The sequence below is a fragment of the Abramis brama genome, assembly GCF_963993115.1.
Source record: "Abramis brama genome assembly, chromosome: 22".
Taxonomy (NCBI): domain Eukaryota; kingdom Metazoa; phylum Chordata; class Actinopteri; order Cypriniformes; family Leuciscidae; genus Abramis; species Abramis brama.
The window spans coordinates 26,290,884-26,312,580 of record NC_139984.1 but is presented as its reverse complement, the minus strand read 5'-3'; the positions used below and the strand labels follow the sequence as shown (position 1 = coordinate 26,312,580).

The 21,697-nt window shown below is 35.1% G+C and overlaps 1 protein-coding gene and 1 long non-coding RNA gene across 2 annotated transcripts; both read right to left on the bottom strand.

The window, feature by feature from the left end:
• Window positions 1-3,895: 3,895 nt before the first annotated feature.
• On the bottom strand, window positions 3,896-20,144 carry marchf9 (membrane-associated ring finger (C3HC4) 9). The gene is made up of 5 exons (XM_084099639.1): window positions 20,108-20,144; window positions 17,328-18,910; window positions 6,483-6,638; window positions 6,160-6,352; window positions 3,896-4,922 (listed from the first exon to the last, which is right to left on the bottom strand). The coding sequence occupies exons 2-5, from the start codon at window positions 17,670-17,672 to the stop codon at window positions 4,588-4,590; spliced, it is 1,029 nt and encodes a 342-aa protein (XP_083955765.1). The 5' UTR covers window positions 17,673-18,910; window positions 20,108-20,144; the 3' UTR covers window positions 3,896-4,587.
• On the bottom strand, window positions 13,881-16,029 carry LOC311073693. The gene is made up of 3 exons (XR_014604192.1): window positions 15,916-16,029; window positions 15,244-15,316; window positions 13,881-14,428 (listed from the first exon to the last, which is right to left on the bottom strand). It is a non-coding gene; the product is annotated as an uncharacterized lncRNA (long non-coding RNA).
• Window positions 20,145-21,697: the final 1,553 nt, after the last annotated feature.

Sequence of the window (21,697 nt, the reverse complement as noted above, 5' to 3'; positions counted from 1 at the left end):
ATACATTTTTTAAATCATTAACAACCATTTGCTGTCTATTTAAGGCCAATATTTAGCCAAGCATTACTTGAAAAAATAAATATATTTACTGTATGTATTTGCTATATAAACTTCCATGCATGTAAAACCCCATTTAAAACAAAAACAAAATATTTTTGACTATGGCAGCCCTGTTTCTAATAATATTTGTAATACATATTTCCTACAGTTTATTTATATAAGGCTGCTAGTATAATAAAATATACCTTCCAGTTTGAATTTAAATTAGTAACGCTTTACAAGGTTTCATTTGTTAACATTAGTTAACTACATTAGCAAATATGAATTAACAATGAAAAATTCTAAAGCATTTATTAATCTTAGTTGATGTTAATTTCTGCATTTACTAATACATTATTAAAATCTAAAGTTGTATCTGATAATATTATTTAATGGACCTCAGCTGACATGACCGAACATTGAACAATTGTATTTTTATTAACTAACATTAACAAAGATAAAAACTAACAAATGTATTGCTCATTGTAATGTTAATTTGTTAAACTAATCTTAACTAATGAGACCTTTGGAAGCTTGTTTCCCCCACAGAATAAAAAATACAAAAGGAAATTGCGACTTTTTTATCTCAGAAGTATGACTATTCTTCTCAAATTTGCGAGTTTATATCCTGCAATTCATTTTGTTTTCATAACTGTGAAATGTAAACTCAGAATTGCGAGATACAAAGCCACAATTACCTTTTTTTTCTTCAAATCTAATGCCTTTTTCCTGAATGTAGCTCCTGAATGGTTCCAGGGACCATGTGCATTTGTAAATACTAATTTGCTCCGAGTAAAGCCAAATATTAAGCAATTTGCTTGCCAAGATCTTTAAATCCTAAGTAAATATAAGCATATGGTTGAACGCAATGACTACACATTCTAATCTCAGAACATCTTTTAAACTCTTTAGACACTGGTGCTGCTGTCTTTGGATGTTTCAGTGCTGTGACATTGTGAGAGGACTCGCAGTGGGTTTCTGGCGTTGACACACATCTGCCAGGTGAACGTTTGTGACAGATGCCCTCCCTGCAGCGCTGTGACCTCTGCAAGGGCCGCCCAATGATAGTGGCGCCCAGGAGACCTCATGCTTGGAGCCTGGAGTGATAATCTATGAAGCGCTAAAGCAAAGATGCATCGGATCAAGGTCAAGACACAGTATGAGATTTGTTTGTTGGCTTCACAAGTGTTTTTACCTGAGAGGGTTGAAACTGCAAAACAGCTCATTGTTGAGCGATGATCCATGAAAATATTCTGTATAATATCATATAAATTGCACCTGTTGTACAAAACTACCAGTGTTTGTTAGGTTAAGTTGGGCAGGTCATTCCGAAAAGGTCTGTGAAAGTGATTTTGTGCCTTTTTGGGATGGCACCACAAGGTGCCGTTCACTTGCAGAATAGCTTGCACTTATGCAATGTGTTCTGTGAAGTTCAATCACAACTCCAAGGTTTCTGGCTTTCTGGTTTCTGAGTTATGGTTGACCAACCTGGATGAATAAAGAAGTTGTGATGAAGTGTTGGGTTGGCTGAGACCACAAGTAGTTTTGTCTTTTCAAGGCTGAGTTAAAGATGGCGGTCCTTCATCCAGCAAGAAATGTCTGTCAGGCAGGCTGAGATGCGAAAAAGCTACCGTCAAAACCTCTGGTTGGAATGAGAGGTAGAGTTGTGTGTCATTAGCATAGCAGTGATAGGAAAAACCATGTTTCTGAATGACAGATCCTAGTGATGACAAATAGATGGAGAAGAGAAGTGGTCCAAGCACTGAGCCCTGAGGCACCCCAGTAGCTAGATGTTGCGACTTAGACACCTCACCCCTCCACGACACTGAGAGGTAAGACTTCCACTGGAGTGCGAACCTAAGATGCCCTTCATTTTTAAGATTGACAGGAGGATCTGGTGGTTAACTGTGTGAAAACAGCAGACAGATCCAGCAAGATGAGTACTGAGGATTTTAGCTGCTCTTGCCAGTCTCAGAGCTTCAATAACCGAGAGCAGGGCAGTCTCAGTTGAGTGGCCGCTTTTGAAACCAGACTGGTTGTTATCCAGGTGGTTGTAAAAAAGGAAGACACTTGGTTGAATGCGACTCGTTCACGTGTCTTAGCAATAAATGGAAGAAGGGATCTGTAGTTTTCTAAATGTGCTGAATTTAGAGTGGGTTTCTTTAGCAATTGGGTTATCCAAGCCTGCTTAAATGCTGTGGGAAATGTACCAGTGTGAAGAGAGGTGTAGATGATGTGAGTGAGTGCAGGAACAACTGAAGAAGAAATGGGATCAAGCGGACAGGTAGTAGTGGGATTGGAAAGGATAAGCTTGGAGACTTTTGCCTCCGAGAGCAGAGAGGAGGAGGGGGGGAATGTGTGTGTTAGCTGTTAAGATGTGTGTGTCAGTTTGTGGTGTGGAAAATTGGCCGCTGATGGTTGTTTTATTTATAAAGAATGTGGCAAAGTCGTCAGCTGTTTTAGGTTTGATGATGGAGGGGGAGGAGGACTAAGAGAGGAAAAGGTTTTGAAAAGCGTGTGAGAGTCACAATTCTAAGGTAGAAAGGACAGAATATTGAGTTTATATCTTTCAATTCTGATTTTCTTCTTAGAATTGTGAGATATAAACTCAAATTTCCTTTTTTATTCTTTTCCGTGGCTTCCATAGACTGCTACTTCAGAACTGTCATTTTCTGCCACCGGGTAAAACACGTCATCACTGTATGAAACACCCAAATGGTAGAAGCCGTCACTTTGGCAACATTTCATAGGAAATAAATAGAGATGAACAAAGCACAGCTCACACAGAAGTCACTTTCAAACCAAGCAGATTTATGTTGGTCAACGCAACAAATCTGTATGACCAACTTGAACCCGGTGCGAAATCTTCATGGGAAAAGCGTTCACCCTGTGTGTGGATTCCTATTGAAATTACTGGATTTCGCTTGAGAACATTCACAGAACAGTGGTAAATGTGAGCACCTTTACACTGACAAAAATAAAATGGCTTGTTAAAGGAAACTTCCGGGTTCAATATGTTAAGTCCAATTGACGCAATGTTCTGCATAATGTTGATTTCCACAAATTAATTTCCAAATTTTTGTGGTAATCAACATTATGCAACACATTTTGTCAATTAAACATAACATATTGCACTCAGAATTTTCCTTTAAAGACGACATGAAACAGAAGTTGTGAAAGTGTTTTCTTCACTATTGTAATATTGTATATCCGAGTGAAACGGCTTCTCTGAACTTGCTTTTTGTCCATGGGGAATTGATTGGATGGTTGTGGTTTGCTATTGGTGGAACTCATGTGAGTGACAGGTTGCCCCGCCCTCATGGCAGTAAACACATCATCAGAGAAAGAAAAGAGGGAGGGGAAGTTATTATAAGATTATTTTTTTAAAATAATATAATAATCAACATTATGAAACATTTTGTCAATTGAGCTCCTGGAATTTCTTTTAAGAGGTAAGTTTTGATGAATTTCTAACCGCTTTATAAAATAAATCATGCAATTATATTCCTTTGAATCCTCCAAAACATGTCTGCATTCACTTCCATTGTTGTTGTTTTTTTGTAGTTGTTTGTTTTTAAGGATTGTTAATTAACATTATGACAAATTCTGTTCGTGCTCAATTGCATTTTGGATACTAAGGCTAATCAAATGTCCTTTCAAATCAAGGTGCAATTAGCAATGTTATTTGTGCATTATGATAAAAAAATGATTGCAATTCACTGGTGTTCATATTCAACTGAAAGCTCTGTATGCGAACTTTCCAAACCGCAAACAAAAAAGTAGTGTACTGTAGGTGTGTGTCTGTAACCCACTTAAACGAACAAAAGCCTTTGTGTGATGATGCATTTCACAAACAGCAGATGAATAGTAGTGTTTATTCAAACGAGCACCATTCTGAATAAAACAAATTCATCATGTCCATGTGTCGAGGAGGCATAAAACTCTACCCTCATGCAAAGGTCACTGTAAAATGTACAGGTATCTTTATTGCAGAGAAGATCAAATTCTTTTAAATGTTTACTTTTTATTCTCTGTATAATCTTATTATGTCTTATTGCACCCTCCCCTTTGATATATTTTAGTATGTAACAATTCGTATCTCGTTTCCCTGGTTATTGTGTCGTGATCGTTTGGTTATGGTTGGCTTTCTTGCTGAAGCATCCGTAAACATCATTTACAATAGGTCCATATGAGTCGCCATATACATCACATGTCGGTGTCACTTCATGTGCCATTCTCCCTTAGAAAATCAAAAAGTTTTAAAAACCGCATCGATAAAAAAACAACACCAGCGAGGAAATCGAACTAAAAATGCAATTGTGTGCTAGATCATGAGAGTCTCGCCAATAGAAACTCCAGGAATTAATGGCGCCAATGTCTTACGCATTGTTCGTCGCGCTCCTGTCCGTTTAAAAAGTCGAAATGAGACGTTATGCAAGGAAAAAATCGCGATCATCCTGGCATCGCGAGACTGTCTTTTCCAGGAAAAGGCGCTTGGAGCCTGAAACGCGGTGGCATCTTTTCTTCGCCCCCCTCTCCGGTCCGACCTCATACGGTCGTGACCCGCATGACCACCTCGCGGTTGGTGGCGGTGCCGAGCCGCGGGTCGCTGGGCCGCAGTTGACTGAGGATGTGGAGGATGGTGTATCCACAGTGGTGGTTGAGGATAGTCCTTAACCTGCGCACTCGCTGGCCCCCCCTGCTGCCGCTGGCCAGGCCGTGCGTGTTGCTGCGTGAGCCGCGGTTGCCTGCCTTACTGCTGGAGCTCAACGGGTCTCCCAAGTCCTTCGCCTTCTCATAGTTCAATACTTTCCACTGCTGGTTTACAGCTTGCCATCGCTTGAAGATTCTGTACACGGATGAGCCCTCGTGGATAATAAGGCCTGTGGGGAATTATAGATTAGGGGATATTACTTGATTCGACAACACTTTACAAAAAGGTTCAATTGTTTAGGCAACATGAGAAAATGCACTAGGAATCATGAACTAACAATGAACAAGATGTCTTAACAGCATTTATTCATCTAGGACTAGGTTCATATTATTTTATAATATATAATATATATATATATATATGTCACATAAATTAACCCGAGTTCATGTTATTGATAGTATATTCATATTATTGTAGTATATAAAAAATTATAGTTTATATATTTTAATTTATATAAACAATACTTTTTAATAAAAATAAAAAAATAATTTATTTTATATGCATTGTATTTTACATAGTAACATTACATAACATAAATTATCATACGTGTAACATACGTTACATAAATGAAAAAAGTAAAAATTAATTACTTTTTAAAATATTATTAAAATTATGTTTATATAAATGAAAAATATATTACAATAATATATAATGTTTATGTAAATTACCATTTACATTTTTTATATTAAATTTAATTATTTTGTATTAATTTGAATATTACTATAAATAACTTAACTGATGTTCATTCACAATATACTCACTTATTATTTTGCAATATTGACATATTAAAATGTAGCCTATTAGTGTATGTAGAAATTAGCACCAAACCAAGATTAATAAATGCTTAAAAAGTAAAGTTCATTGTTAGTTTAAGATACATAATTCTTTACTATATTAATATGATTACAAATGATATATACATATATAAGTGTGCATATAAAATTATATGAACATAATTTTTAATAATATAAAAACAATTTTACATAATATATTGCATAAATGAACATCAGTATCATTTTAATACTATAATTATCATTTTAATAGAAAGATATTAACAATAGTATTATATTTATACTATTTACTGTTCACAAAATACATATTGTTTCATTGTAATGTTACAATATATCAACATATGTAGAAATTAACATAACCATCTAAACATGGTAACCATCTATTTTTCATTGTTAATTCAAGATACCTAATGCATTAACTACTGTTAACAAACCTTATCGTAAAGAGTTCCCATAATATTCCCAGAACAAATTTACATTTACACATATCCAATCATACGTATATGCAAATGTGTGTATATTAGTCTATAGTTAGTCTATATATAGGAAGTCAAAGAGAGGTCCTAAAACAAACGTGTGTTTGCACTGATTTATCCATGTGGTTGTACTTCTCACCTATGCACACGATGTCCATGAAGCCGTACATGCCGTAGCAGATCTGGAAGAGCAGGTCCTGGCGCTGCCACTTGGCGGACGGGCTGAGAGAAGACCACACCAGCCACGAGATACTGGCGATGAGGAAGAGAGAGCCCAGGATAATGGCGGCAATCTGCACCTTCTCGATCACCGTCAGAGAAATCGCCTGCCACTGAAACACACAACATTAAAAAAAAACACCATAAGATGGCATTTTCTTGCTTTGCTTGTAGAAGCCTATAAATAGAGATGCTAGCCAGTGCTTAGCCCTGACCCAGATACTTCACAAACTGACGCTTCACCTGCAGCGGGTTCTTGGTGCTGATGGCCAGGACTTGGTACTTGAAGTAGCAGAGCTCGCAGCTCCAGGATCCTCTCTCACTGATCCAGCGGATGAGGCAGGGCTGGTGTGTGCAGCGCACGGAGCCGTCGCAGCGGCATGGGCTCAACAGCTCCCCCTGCAGGCACGAGAGAGCACAATCAAAACACGATACTATTTACTATTGTAATAAACGTTCCTGGACTTATAGACCTTATGCACTAGAGAAACAAGAGCGCCGCCATTTTTAGAATTTTGTCTTTGACCTTCCGTTTTTGCGGTAGCTCTGTATATTTCTATGGCATCGCTGTTGAAGAGTGATTCAACAACTGGTGAAGTGGATTTACTTATTGTAGAGTTAACTATAGATATCATGAGCTTTGTAATGTTTGAAGCGGATGTCATAACATATGTCAGTAGACCGGGAAGTTTTTAAAAACGAGCGGTTCATTCATAAACCCGTAAGATCTTACCTTCATGCTGTGGAAATACAAAACCGTCAGACAGAACACAACAAGCGCAGAGCTGAAAAGAGGCGGAGCTACATAAGGTCTATTGTGCCAGGAAAATATGTTTTGTCAATCATAATAACTTTCTCTGCCTCTGAAATAGCCTCTTTTCTGCTGGTGTCACCAAGGCTGTGAGTGGGAAGAAATAAGATTAGCCAAAAATATCATAGCCTAACTATTATGATCCAGTCAAATCCTGAGCAACACGATTGTGTCCCAGACCTGCATTATTTCCAGCTGCATATTCAGTTTTATTTGGAAATGTAGACGTGAACTGAACTGGAAATGCTATGGTAACACTTCATTTTACAGTGTCCTTGTTGCACATGTTACATGCAGTTACTGTAGTAATAATAATTTTCACTATTAACTGTGACTTTTGCCTTAATAAACTCCTAATTACTGCTTATTAATAGTAAGGTAGTTGTTATGTTTAGGTATTGAGTAGGATTAAGGCATGTAGAATATGATCATGCAGAATAAGGCATTAATATGTGCTTTTTAAGTACTAATAAACAGCCAATATCCTAGACATATGCATGCTAATCAGCAACTATAGTTCATAGTGAGAATTGGACTAAACTAATGTGTTACCAAAATATGTTTACTCTACCAATCAAAAGTTTGGGGTTGGTAACTAAGAATATTTTTTTATGTTTTTGAAAAAAGTTCTTATGCTCACCTAAGTTGCATTTATTTTATCAAAAATACAGTAAAATTTTTAATATTGTGAAATATTATTACAATGTCAAATATCAGTTTTCTGTATGAATATATTATAAAACGTAATCTATTCCTGCTATAGAAACACTGTATTTTCAGCATCATCACTCCTGTCTACACTCACCTAAAGGATTATTAGGAACACCTGTTCAATTTCTCATTAATGCAATTATCTAATCAACCAATCACATGGCAGTTGCTTCAATGCATTTAGGGGTGTGGTCCTGGTCAAGACAATCTCCTGAACTCCAAACTGAATGTCAGAATGGGAAAGAAAGGTGATTTAAGCAATTTTGAGCGTGGCATGGTTGTTGGTGCCAGACGGGCCGGTCTGAGTATTTCACAATCTGCTCAGTTACTGGGATTTTCACGCACAACCATTTCTAGGGTTTACAAAGATTGGTGTGAAAAGGGAAAAACATCCAGTATGCGGCAGTCCTGTGGGCGAAAATGCCTTGTTGATGCTAGAGGTCAGAGGAGAATGGGCCGACTGATTCAAGCTGATAGAAGAGCAACTTTGACTGAAATAACCACTCGTTGCAACCGAGGTATGCAGCAAAGCATTTGTGAAGCCACAACACGCACAACCTTGAGGCGGATGGGCTACAACAGCAGAAGACCCCACCGGGTACCACTCATCACCACTACAAATAGGAAAAAGAGGCTACAATTTGCACGAGCTCACCAAAATTGGACAGTTGAAGACTGGAAAAATGTTGCCTGGTCTGATGAGTCTCGATTTCTGTTGAGACATTCAGATGGTAGAGTCAGAATTTGGCGTAAACAGAATGAGAACATGGATCCATCATGCCTTGTTACCACAGTGCAGGCTGGTGGTGGTGGTGTAATGGTGTGGGGGATGTTTTCTTGGCACACTTTAGGCCCCTTAGTGCCAATTGGGCATCGTTTAAATGCCACGGCCTACCTGAGCATTGTTTCTGACCATGTCCATCCCTTTATGACCACCATGTACCCATCCTCTGATGGCTACTTCCAGCAGGATAATGCACCATGTCACAAAGCTCTAATCATTTCAAATTGGTTTGTTGAACATGACAATGAGTTCACTGTACTAAAATGGCCCCCACAGTCACCAGATCTCAACCCAATAAGAGCATCTTTGGGATGTGGTGGAACGGGAGCTTCGTGCCCTGGATGTGCATCCCACAAATCTCCATCAACTGCAAGATGCTATCCTATCAATATGGGCCAACATTTCTAAAGAATGCTTTCAGCACCTTGTTGAATCAATGCCACATAGAATTAAGGCAGTTCTGAAGGCGAAAGGGGGTCAAACACAGTATTAATATGGTGTTCCTAATAATCCTTTAGGTGAGTGTAGTGTCACATGATCCTCCAGAAATCATTCTAATATGATGATTTGCTGCTCAAGAAACATTTCTGATTATTTCTCAATGTTGAAAACAAGTGAACTGTTCAACTGACCAATCAGAATCAAGTAACCAAGAGATTTGTGTAATAAAACATTACAGATGAAACTATTTTTCCTGTTTTATATTCCTGCATGTGACTAACATAAACAATAATTCCGATTTAATTTCGTCCAGTGCTTCCAAACAAAGACGTTGGTTTCCAGAGTCTCAGATGATCACGTGAGCGTCCAGTGGGATCACGACACAACACATCTGCTGAAAGCTGACATCTGTTGCCTTCTAAAGCTGCATTACAGCCGCAGAACCAGCGATCCTCATGACTGGACTCACCAGGACAGTGCTGTGGTCCAGTTGATTTACGTAAATGAGATATTACTCATGAACCTGTCCGCCGTTACAAATGATAAATCGATCAGGAACACAGTGTGCATGTGGCTGCTGACGTGAGCTTTGGACTCCAGACTTATGAGCGTGTGGAGGATCTGAAGAGTGTGCAGTTAAAAGACGACGGGTGAGTTATTCTCTCCTCTACTGCTCCAGACACTCAATCAATACACACCTCTGAAAGTCCTGCAGCTCCAGGATTGTTGGGAAAAAAGCTTTTGAGAAATAAGCAGCAGCTTTTGTAAACTGTCACTCTGGTGCATTCTGTGGTTGCTATGCGGTTGCTAGGCTGTTGTCAACAAAGGAAAAGCTTTAAGAAGCTTTCTCTGCAGTCTTCCGCCAAAATAAAAGCTTGATGGTTTAATGTTTGAAAATTAATTAAGACAGCTATAAATATGTTATTATTATTATTAAATACAAATATTAAACAAAATAATAAATATTAATGTTGAAATGTTTCACTGTAAAATAAGTACGAGTATTTTGAGTATTAATTATATTATTATTTATTATTTTTGCTATCATTATTTTTATTACTATTCTTATATTGTCATATTGATAAAGATATTAAACAACATGATAAATACTATATTTCACTGTAAATTAAAATTGAGTATAAAAAATATTTATAAATATATTGAATATTTATTACTACTACTACTACTAATAATAATAATAATTATTATTATATTATCATTATGTTGATGTAAAAATAAACAAAATAATAAATATCACTAATGTAATATTTCACAGTAAAATAAATATATAAAATATATAATAATCATAATAATATCACAAATAATTATTATAATATTATTGTTATTATTATTAATATTATTGTCATATTGATATAAAATATTAAACAAAATAATACATATTACTATTGTTATATTTCACTGTAAAATAAAAATATAGAATATATAATAATAACAATAATTATATTATTAATATTGTTATTATTATTACTATTGTGTTTTCATTGATATAATAATATTAATCAAAATAATAAATATTACTATTGTAATATTTCACTGTAAAATAAAATGGGGTATTTAAAAAAAAGTATTTATATTAACTATTAATATTATTATATTTTCATATTGATATATAATCACACAGTTTTGGCCAAATTGTGCAGCCCTACAAACAAGCACAGCAAACCTGGAGCTTTTTATTGCATTTGTAATTTTTTATCAGAAAAACAATTTTTTTTTTACCTAGACTTTGCAGCCCTAACTACCATGTGCAATTTTCTAGAAAAATGATATCTAAAATTAGGGGTTTGTTCAAATCCTCAACCCTAAGTATAAGCAAGAGCCACTAATAATACAGCATCCAACAAAACCACTGAAAATGACTGTGCTAGGTATATTTAGCAAGAAGAAACCATGAATCAACTAACATTACACATGTTAGAGTATAGCATTTAGAGAGCTGCCAAGAGAACATACAATAGATCCAATGTGAATAACAAGTGGAGGATAAAGAACAGGATGTCCAACTGTGGGGCAGAGATAAAGGACTGTAAGAATGATATAATCTTTCGAGAAAGACTGAATGGCTTCTGAAGTACTGCGGCATAAAAGAAGAAAAAGGAGGAAAGCAATCTGTGATCATTAATTGCATCGATTCTTTAACTGTGGTACCAGCGTGTCTAAATGCAATTTTGAGGTGTGACTAGAATCAGAACCACTTTAAGCTTAATAATCACTATTGATTCTGAGAAGAAACACAGATTTATAATGTGTTCATCTCAATTTGTCTGTTAAACACAAAAACAGGCCAAGAGATCAGACTTTTACTCGGCACTATTGAGTCAGTCCCGTACGTGAAAAACAAACAGTTGGATCTACTGTGACCACAATAAAAATCTAAAAAAAAAAAAAATTATTATGAGTCAATTAAAATGTATAAAAAAATATTAATATATATATATATAATACATTTTAATTTGAATAAAAAATAATAATAAATGTAATTAATTTTATTGTGGAAATAAATATTAAGTTTGAACATTTTAAAGTTAATCACATAAAATGTATACAAAATATTTAATTTATGGGTTTTCTTGCTTCCATTAAGGCACAATCATGCTGGAGAAAATGGTCATCAAAAAAATAGCTTATAAATCACTTGTTATGTAATATTATCACCCAATATTGGATTCAATCTTTTTGTCAACTTGTTTTCTTTCAATTAGGACTAGTTTTGTATTTTTATTTGCCTCTGATTAATCATAGGCCTCATTTATCTGACAGTAGGTATCTTTTTTCTTTTGAGTAAAAAGAGCATTATTTATGAATAATTTTGGAAATGTGAAAAAAATATGGAATAAAAATTGCACTGTTAATCACACTAGTCTACTTTAATGTTTCACCAGGAAGTTTGTTTTGAAATGCTTTTATTTTGTACAAAATGGCACAAAGTCATACTTGTGGTGTCCCAGGTCAAAAATGGACGGCCATTGAAAGTGAATGGGAGAGACTGAAAATAAGAGAAATATTTCGTTTTCAGGAGCATGTTCATTATGTTCATGTACACATATGTTACATTAAGGCAGACTAGTGTGATCAACAGTGCAATTTTTTTTTCATATTTTAATGAATATTGTGAAAATTATTCATAAATAATGCTTTTTTTACTCAAAAAATTAGATGCCTAATCTCAGATAATGCTTTTTATTACAATTGCAAAAAAAAAATCCCTATATCTTACAGCCCTAAATAGCATGGCCAATTTTCTCAAAAACTATCTTGAGCTGTGATGTCAAAGGTAGCAAACAGGGAAAAAATATTCTAAAATATTATATTTTAAATATTAAATATTGTTCATAAATTATATAATAGTTCTTTTTTTTTTAACAATCTCCCAAAACAGAATTAGGCATTGGTAAAATATCTACAATAATATAGTGAAATATTGTAATACAATAAAAAATTCAGGAAAATATACAGCTAATTTGAACTGGACACCAATGCAGAAATATGCTTTTAATTGTTTTTTTTAATGCTTTTTTTGCAATGAAAGTCAATGGGGTCCAATGTTGTTTTAGAGTACAATGTTCCTCAAAATATATATATTTTTTTTGCTTTTTTTGTTGTTGTTGCACAAAGTCATGTAGGTTTGGAATGACTTAAGTGCAAGTAAATGACAGAATTGCCATTTTTGGTTGACCTATCGCTTTAATTCTGCCAACTGGTGCAGTTATGACCATCTAAACAATAACAATGAATGACTCAGACAGACCCTAAAATCATGACAGCGAACTCCTTATGTCTTTATTCTAGTGGCTGTTTTTCTTCTGTCAGTCCGGCACTTTCAACAGCTCACTAAACAATCTACCTGAGAGGCAGGCTTACACTCAAACGCATCTCGCATTGAAAAAGACACCGGGGCTGACATAATCAGATGGACTGCCAGATGGATTGTGTTGGTACATCACTAACATCTCTCCATATTAGCTGATGTCTACGGCTAACTAGCAGCAGACGAGCTTTACAGGTTTCGCACATCTGTTGTTTCGCAGCTTGGCTGCTGACCAAACATCCATCCCGTGTTCCGCCTATACGATCCAAATACAAACGCACGCTGATTTATCCATGAGAATCTGATTACACTGATACAGACGTTCAGCTCATCGGATGACAAATCAAGCAGGTCATCCATCATGCGATATAAAACATTGCACATCTATTTTGCTCCTGAACATCTTTACAATTAAAAAAACTAATGCAAGATGCAATTATCATTGTTTTTCCAAACATTTCAGTCTTCCAGACCATGTGGATCCAGCTTATAGGCTGTATGAACAACTGTCTTTGCATTGCAAGTGAATCCGCCTCAGGCTGTCCGGGGCTTTAACATCCACATTAGGATCTATACATTTCCACACAGAGATGTCTATTGCTCATAAAAAAGCAATAGAGGTTAATTGTGTGGACATATTGAACCTGTAAATCGACACGCTCCAATGGCATACCTGTATCCCATCAAAAGAGAAATGCATTATTAGGTTACGTGTTGCCGATGGTCTTTGTTCCGTGAGCTAAACACGTTGCCAATACTTCACCAACAATTTCTTGCAACTTTAAGACAATTTACATGTTTTATATTAATTGTAAGCAAGCAAAACTACTCACTTAAAAAAGTTGGGTTAAAAACAACCCAACAGCTAACCCAATGGTGGGTTGATATAGCACCGACCTATTGTTGGGTTATTTTAACCCAATATATTAGGTAATTAGTTTTACCCAATAAATTGGGTTACAAAAAACTAATCTTTTGGGTTATTTGGTCAAAATGCTTTAATCAACCTAGTATTATTATAATTAACTATTATTGCCATGTAAATAAATAACTCACAACTTAAGTATATTAACAATGCTTTATTTACATTCAATTAGACATTGCATTCAAAAGTTATTGTTGCAATTGTTTTAATGCATTTCCTAAAGGTAAGACATTGTTTCAATAAATAAAAATTAAAAAAGTAATGCAATTATAAACACCTCCAGGCACAGAATATTAATGCTAAAATTTATTTATTTACAATTATGTTTTAAGTTGTAAGAAACATGGAATACAAAAACAAAAATAAACAAACAAAACAAAACAAAGCTTGTCCAGCTTATCCAATTATAAACTGCCTAAGTAGGCGACAGTGAGTTGATGGAACTCCTTCATGGCACAGAATATATTGTGTGTTGTAGAAACTGCCAAACAGCTGCTGCAGGCTTTGGATACTCAATGTCTAAAACATAAAATAATTTAAAGCATGTATCCACAGCTTGTAAAAGGCTGTCTTGCTCTATAGTGCCGCTCCTTCCACAATGACGAAGGCTTGTGAGCAGTTGAATTTATCCCCAAGCTGCAGGACATGAGGGAATTGCCTCCAAATATTGAATGATGTTTGTTCCAACCTTTAAAAAGAATTTTTAAATGGTAAATATGCACACATGGATCAAATATTACCCAAAATGTGTTGTCATAAATGATGTACCTACAGGCTATAAATCAACAAATGCTATAAAGTAACAATTATTATTTGAGGTGTTTTAAAATGGTCTGGTTTTGCAATAACACCACAAATTTGCAAAAATATAACTTAAATGCCACTAAAAGAAAAGATGTAGAGTTTTGATTGTCAAATTATATTTATTTTAATGAACCAAATGCAGAAAAAAATAATTAATTTTAAATTAAAAAATAAATAAATTTAAAAACACCAATTAGCAGAAATGAAGTTGTGTATGCATGTGTGTGCACTGCATTTGTGTTTGTGTGGGTGTACAAATGCACTTTTCTATTCTATACAAATGCACTTTTGCAGTCACACCTGTGTGTGTGTGTGTGTGTGTGTGTGTGTGTGTGTGTGTGTGTTTGTGTGCATGTATGAGCAAGCATGTTTGTCCCAAAATGCATTTGTGACTCAAGGCTTTCTTTCTGTGTGAATATGTTCTGATTTATTCTGGATTTATTGATGTAAAAAAGAAAAAGAAAAAAAAAATTGGGAATTGTGTACCAAATAAGAACGAAAATCATACAGGTTAGTAGGGACATGGTGAGAAAATTATGACCAATTTAAAACATTTTGGTGGACTACTCCTTTAAGGAGAGGTGCCATTGGAATAATTTATTATCCTTCATTGTAGGCCTAGGTTCTAATTTTCATGAAGTCAAAAAAGGTTTTACTATATTAGTAATGCTGCTATATGCTTGCTACATTATCTCTCACCTGCAAATCTGTTGATTAATGTTTCAAGGTTCCACTTCTGAGGCGTTTCCCTTACATATGAATCCATAGCATCCTGTGTAAAAAAAAGTTTAGTTAATATTTAAAGTGAATTAACAAAAATAAAGCCTATTGTCAGTGACAATAGAAAATATCTGAAAAGTGTTATGTACAGTAACTGGCTATTGTAATAACTTACTATCTTATTGAGTCATAGTTATATTTTATAACTTTTAATCTTTATAGAGTTGTATAGATAAAATGTTTAATTGGTGTCCATATTTTGGGCTTTTAATCGGGAACATGGGACATTTCTCGGTAAATCGTTTATGAATTTACATTTGGGCTCTTTTTTTAACGCAGTTCAGCAGGAGCCATGTGCCACTGTTGACATGCCGTGGTGCAGTTTGACCAATGTTTTGCGTTACGTAGCCTACTATGACCGACCGAACAATGGTGCGAGAAGGCGCGATCTAAAGCAATGCAAAAACGCAATGAATGGCATCCCGGCCGGACGCATTTTTTTTTAGGTCCAAAAAGAGGACATGTCCGAGAAAAAGAGGACGTATTGTCACCCTAGTTTAACACTTTGTAGTATTTTAAATGCACACTGTAGTTGGGATAAAACAAGCAAACATTTGCGCTACAATATAGGCCAAATATAACTCAGCATACCTTCTTCCTGTAGCCTAAGTGACTGCGACACACTGGATGGATGGATGGACCAGGCTTCCTCTGGGTCTTGAAGCCGAGCGCGTCGGTTAATATATGAAAATATGAATAACTTTCCCACAAAAAATCGGAAAGAACATAGAAAGTTAGGAAGAGTATCACAACCAAGTATTAAGAAATTGGCTGGCTATATTGCTATATTGGTGTCGTTAGTCGCAGATAGCGGACAAAAAGCAGTCAAATGGGAGATATAAACATGGAAATAATTGGCTGAACATTTAAAAAAAAATGCGGCAATAATACTATGTAAGAGTTTAAAGTCACTTTATAACGAAAAAACAAACAAACATGTATACATATGCATAGTGTAATATTAACTCACCCGTGTATCTTCTGTCAGCTGCGGGGATCAACCGTTGGAATTTGAATTTTAACCCAACGGGCTGCGTTGTTATAGAAACAACCCAATAAATGATCCGAATAACCCAACAGAACGACCCAATATTTTTAACCCAGCTATTGGGTACACAGAATAACCCAACGTTTTTTAGAGTGTACAGAATAATATTAATAAACACAATATTATGCATGTTTTGTAGAATTAAATGCATATTTGCGCAAATAGTTAAGCTGTGTTCAAGTTAAAGATGTCTTGATGAAACTATTAGACTGCACATACTTAATACCAAATTATTTTTTTACGTATAATAGTTTTTTTTTTTTATTGTAAGAAATCATATTAAAGTGTTCTGTTACACTTTATTTTAAGGTGTCTTTGTTAATTATACATTTAAGTACTGAATAATATTAAGTAACTACATGTACTTACTAAAGGGTTAGGATTAGGGTTTGTTGCATGTAATTATGCATATATTATAGTTTTTACTATAGTAACTGCAAGTAACATATGTAATGACACTGTAAAATAAAGTGTTACCAAGTGTTCATGTAAGTGTATTTAGCCTACATTAAAAAATATATATATTTTGGACAAGTGCATAATTATATCAGTGCATTAACAAAAAATGAGGGTAACACTTCATTTTACAGTGTCCTTGTTACACGTTACATGTAGTTACTGTAGTAATAACTATAATCATGTATAATTACATGCAACTTACCCTAACCCTATAGTAAGTACATGTAGTTAATTATTATTACACAGTACTTTAATGCATAATTACACTGTAACACAGACACCTTAAAATAAAGTGTTACCAAATAAAGTGTAACCGAAATGAGCAATGATGATGAACAACATGTACTTTGTGGAGCTGTAGTAGTAACAATAACAAGCAGCATGTGCAATATGGTGTAGCAACCACCAACATTTACATTTAAAATAGCAAATATGGCAATAACAGACTACAGAAAATACACACACGGGCCTTGTTATTGTGGGAATAAAGGTATACCTGCTCGGGCCCTTGGAAGCAGATTCGACACTGGGGTGTCCTCATGCCGCTGGCCGTGCTGCTGGTGAGACTGACCGCGTCCAGGCCCGCCTGCAGTTTCGGGTCTTTCTCCTCAAACGCCAGGCTCCTGGGCCTGGGGTCGCTCCCGTAGTATTCTTCCTCATCATCGCGGCTGGAGCAGTCGACGAAGGGCGGCCATCCGCAGCCGCCCATCCCGAGCCCCCTCATTCTGTCCGAGCGTCTGTTCGGCTCTGCGTCACTGTCGGAGCGTCGAGAAGAACCGGATCGCATGAAAACCAGCACCTTCAGTTCGTTAAAAAACATGCGGATCCGGTTCTTGAACATGTTTGACTACATGTGTGTGTTATATGGCTGAAACGAAATTGTTTTATTGTTAACAGAAAAAAATATGATTATATATAATGATTATATTATTGTTGTTGTTGTTGTTATTTTTTATATATTGTTATTATTATGCATTATTGTTTTTATTGGTATTGTTGTTGTTATTGATTCGTTTAGGCCTATTATTAATATTTTATTCGGCAGAAATGCAGTTGCTACCCCAAAGCCTCAGAGGAAAGTGTCCAAACCAAAGGTAATTGGTCAGAAAAATCTCTGTGCTTGTTGTTTTCCGTCTGATGGCATGTATGTGCTTGTTAGGGCCGATGTTGTTTCTCTAAATGCTGTTACAATCATCACAGGTCGACAATAATAAGCCTATGGTATTGCAATGAATAGCCAGCAATGCATTGTTTCAGCTCTAAAGAGATGTCATTTTCATAAACTCCCAGCAACCCAAAGCCTGGATGCACGGATGAGAGACGAGGAAGATGCAAAATGGCATTTATCTATTGCAGAGCATCACTGCCATCACATACAGTCATCGTCGCGGATCCTTCAGCATAAAAACATAATCCGAAAGAGCTGGAAGTGGGATTCGGGTGCAATCCTATAGTTTTGTTTATTGTTCATCAGAGGCATCATGACGAAGCTTTCACATAATTTCCTTGTGCATCTCCCCATTGACATATTCCAACGCCACCTCCCATCCCGAACACAGAGCTCAGAAGAATCCATTCGGTTGGTGTTTTAAAAACAGCAATAATAATAATGGGAGTTTTGACTGAGGAGCAGTGGGGAAATGCCAGCATCTCGTCTCCATTTGAAGTTCATCACCATCCCCCTCCCGGCCCGATATGGTTCCTCGCCACGTTGACGTTCAAAGGAAGATGGAGCTTCCAGAAAGGGAAAAATAAAAGGCACCGTGCGCAGATTCGCCTATTTTCCTTCTTCGCAGGGTGTGATAGTCAGTCGGAGCGGCTGATGCTGTGGATCGTAATGTGATGGGGATGCTGATGCTGCTCCCCTCTGATTCATCCTCGAAATGGACGTTCTGCCGTGCGCATCAACACACGGCCCTTGTTTCCAAGGCGCGCTCTCGCCCAATCAAAATGATTCATTTACAAGCGTCTCGCTGCCGTGCGCGCTCCTGCTCGAGTCTCCCGTGGGAGAATCCAAGTGTGCTGATTTTTGACGGGCGCCGCTGTCCAAGGTGCTGATCCCTAGCCGTGACGTTTCCCCTACGTGTCAAAGAGACGCGGGAAATATAAATTAGCTTAATGGGTCATTCATTCCTGCAATGCAACACAAAGTGGAAGAATATTTATAAAGATTAAACCATAATTACTCCTATGTGCTCTGATCAAGCTCCAGCAACTATACTGGAGATAAAAATAAAAAATAAAATAAAAATGTAATATGAAAGGGTCATAAAAAAAGCTCTTTTGACCCATGACGTAAAGATAGGCTTTAGCTAAAGATAGGGTCAGCACTCTAATGCAGTTTATTGATCGAGATTCTTGTCAATTTTTGCCTTACCAGGGCAGCCCTAAAAATTGATCTTTCACACTCAGCCATTACAGTTATTGCATACTGTGTTAAGCTAGGACCTAGAAGAATGCAATGGTTTCTTTCATTACTGCCTACTTGATGTACTGACACTGATACAGATTTACAACTACTGTGATTCGTAAAGGTACATTTACAAATATCAAAATCAGTCATCTGACATAAAAGTTTGTTTATATAATAATAATAGTGCTGTCGAATCGATTAATCGCGATTAATCACATCTAACAAAAGTTTGCGCTTATACGTGTTAGTGGTGTTAGATTGATTAATTGTGATTAATCACATCTAAAAAAAGTTTGTTTATATAATATATATGTGTTAGTGCTGTCAAATCGATTAATCATGATAAATTGCATCTAACATAAAAGTTTATTTATATATTTATAATTATAATTGTGTGTATGTATATACATATAAAATACACATTATATATATATATATATAAAAAATATGTTTTATATATATTATATAAAAACAAAACTTTATGCTAGATGCGATTAATCACGATTACTCTTGATTGATTGATATTTACTTGATTTGACAACCCTATCAAAATGCATTAAATATTACTAAACAGCTAAATATAAAACCAAGTTGCATTTATTTTAAAGACATTATTTTAAAGCACATGAACACTTAAAAAAAAAAACATTGTAATTTGTTGTTATAAATTCTTAAAAAGTTTAAAATAACAGGTTTAACTACGGAACATGTTTATATGATAAACAAAGAAACTGACTTCATCCACTAAAAATCACTGCCACAGTTAATTAAAAGCCAAAGTCACTTGGTTTGATGTTTTGTAATTTAATAAAATGACATTCAAACATTTAAAAAAAATTAAAATTCTGTCATCATTTACTCACCTTCATGTCGTTCCAAACATGATTTTCTTTCTTCTTTGGAACACAAAATACTTATGGGGCAATACTGTACATAAACACACTTACATAACTTTGATGAATCCTCATCAGTTATAATGGACAGTGAGTCAGACTGAGCTGTCAAAGCTGTCCTCTCTGGCAGTACAGATCAATCTCACACAAATCAACACAGACATATTGTTGATTTATTGTTATGGCACGACTATGCTGCACAGAGGCATGTAGTGTGTCCGTTTTGCACATCAATAATTGAACTGGAACCGAGTGGACGGACACACGTACATTTTAATACAGACAGACATGTCCTGGGAAATATTTATATGATGAAGTTTTAATACCTTGTTCTCACTGGTGAACACTAAAGAGACACTAAAGATGCAATGCAACTGATGGGCTTTCACAACTGAAACCATTATATATGTGTGTGTGTGTGTGTGTGTGTATATATATATATATATATATATCACACACACACATATATATAATGTTTTTAGTATACCATGTATATACTATATACATGGTATACTAAACATGCAAATTGTTTATTTTTTGAATAATTTTCTTAAAAAAACTTATTTTTTATTAAAAATGTATTCAAATTGTATTATATTTAACAATTTATTAAAATATATTACCATATGAAAATATATTTACGCATACTAAACATGCAAATTGTTTATTTTTTTAATAAAATAATAATAAAAAAACCTTTAAAATAATGAATGATTAAAATTGTATTATATTTAACAATTTATTCAAATATATTACCATATGAGGCACAATCGCCACTGATTCATATACATATGAATCAGGGGTAATTGTGCCTCATATGGATGTAAATGATTTAATCGTGTAAATTCAACACCCTTTTTTAGTGTATACACAAAAAAGGGTGTATTGGATTAACATGATTTAATAATGTACATTGGTCCCGTTCACATAATTTCAACATAAAGGAATTAATTAATTTGAAGTGACTCAATCCCTGACAGGATTTAATAATTTATTGAATTTCATATTTTTGTGTCACATGACTGAATTTTAAGATTGTACTAGCTAGCTAACAAGCTATTAGCTTACTACAATCTTTAAGTCCCAAGCAAAGCATGCTGGGAACTACAGTTTCAGTAAAAATTATGTTCGAGTATATGATTGGTTTACATTCTAAATAATAGATAGATAGATAGATAGATAGATAGATAGATAGATAGATAGATAGATAGATAGATAGATAGATAGATAGATAGATAGATAGATAGATAGATAGATAGATAGATAGATAGATAGACTGAATAGTTATAGATACTTACAATGGAAGTAAAGGGGGTCAATTCATAAAGACTAAAATACTCAATATATAGCCACAAGATATAAACAATATGTGTGCTATAATTTCAGTTTGGGGAAAAAAACACTAACCCTTTGTGCAAAATATCAAATTTTACAACTTTGCTGCTGTCAACATTTTTTTTTTTTAAAGGAGGTATGAGTCATTTAGTAGTCAACAATATTATGCCATATATGCTGTTGGATGAGCTTAACTTGTATTGAGCCTGGAATGTAAATTTCAAA

Excerpts from the sequence above, each read along its gene's own strand:
- marchf9 (XM_084099639.1), bottom strand. The coding sequence starts at position 17,672 with ATGTTCAAGAACCGGATCCGCATGTTTTTTAACGAACTGAAGGTGCTG. Across the intron at positions 6,353-6,482 it reads GCACCAAGAACCCGCTGCAG|TGGCAGGCGATTTCTCTGAC; the intron begins GTGAAGCGTCAG and ends TGTGTGTTTCAG. Across the intron at positions 4,923-6,159 it reads CATGGACATCGTGTGCATAG|GCCTTATTATCCACGAGGGC; the intron begins GTGAGAAGTACA and ends AATTCCCCACAG.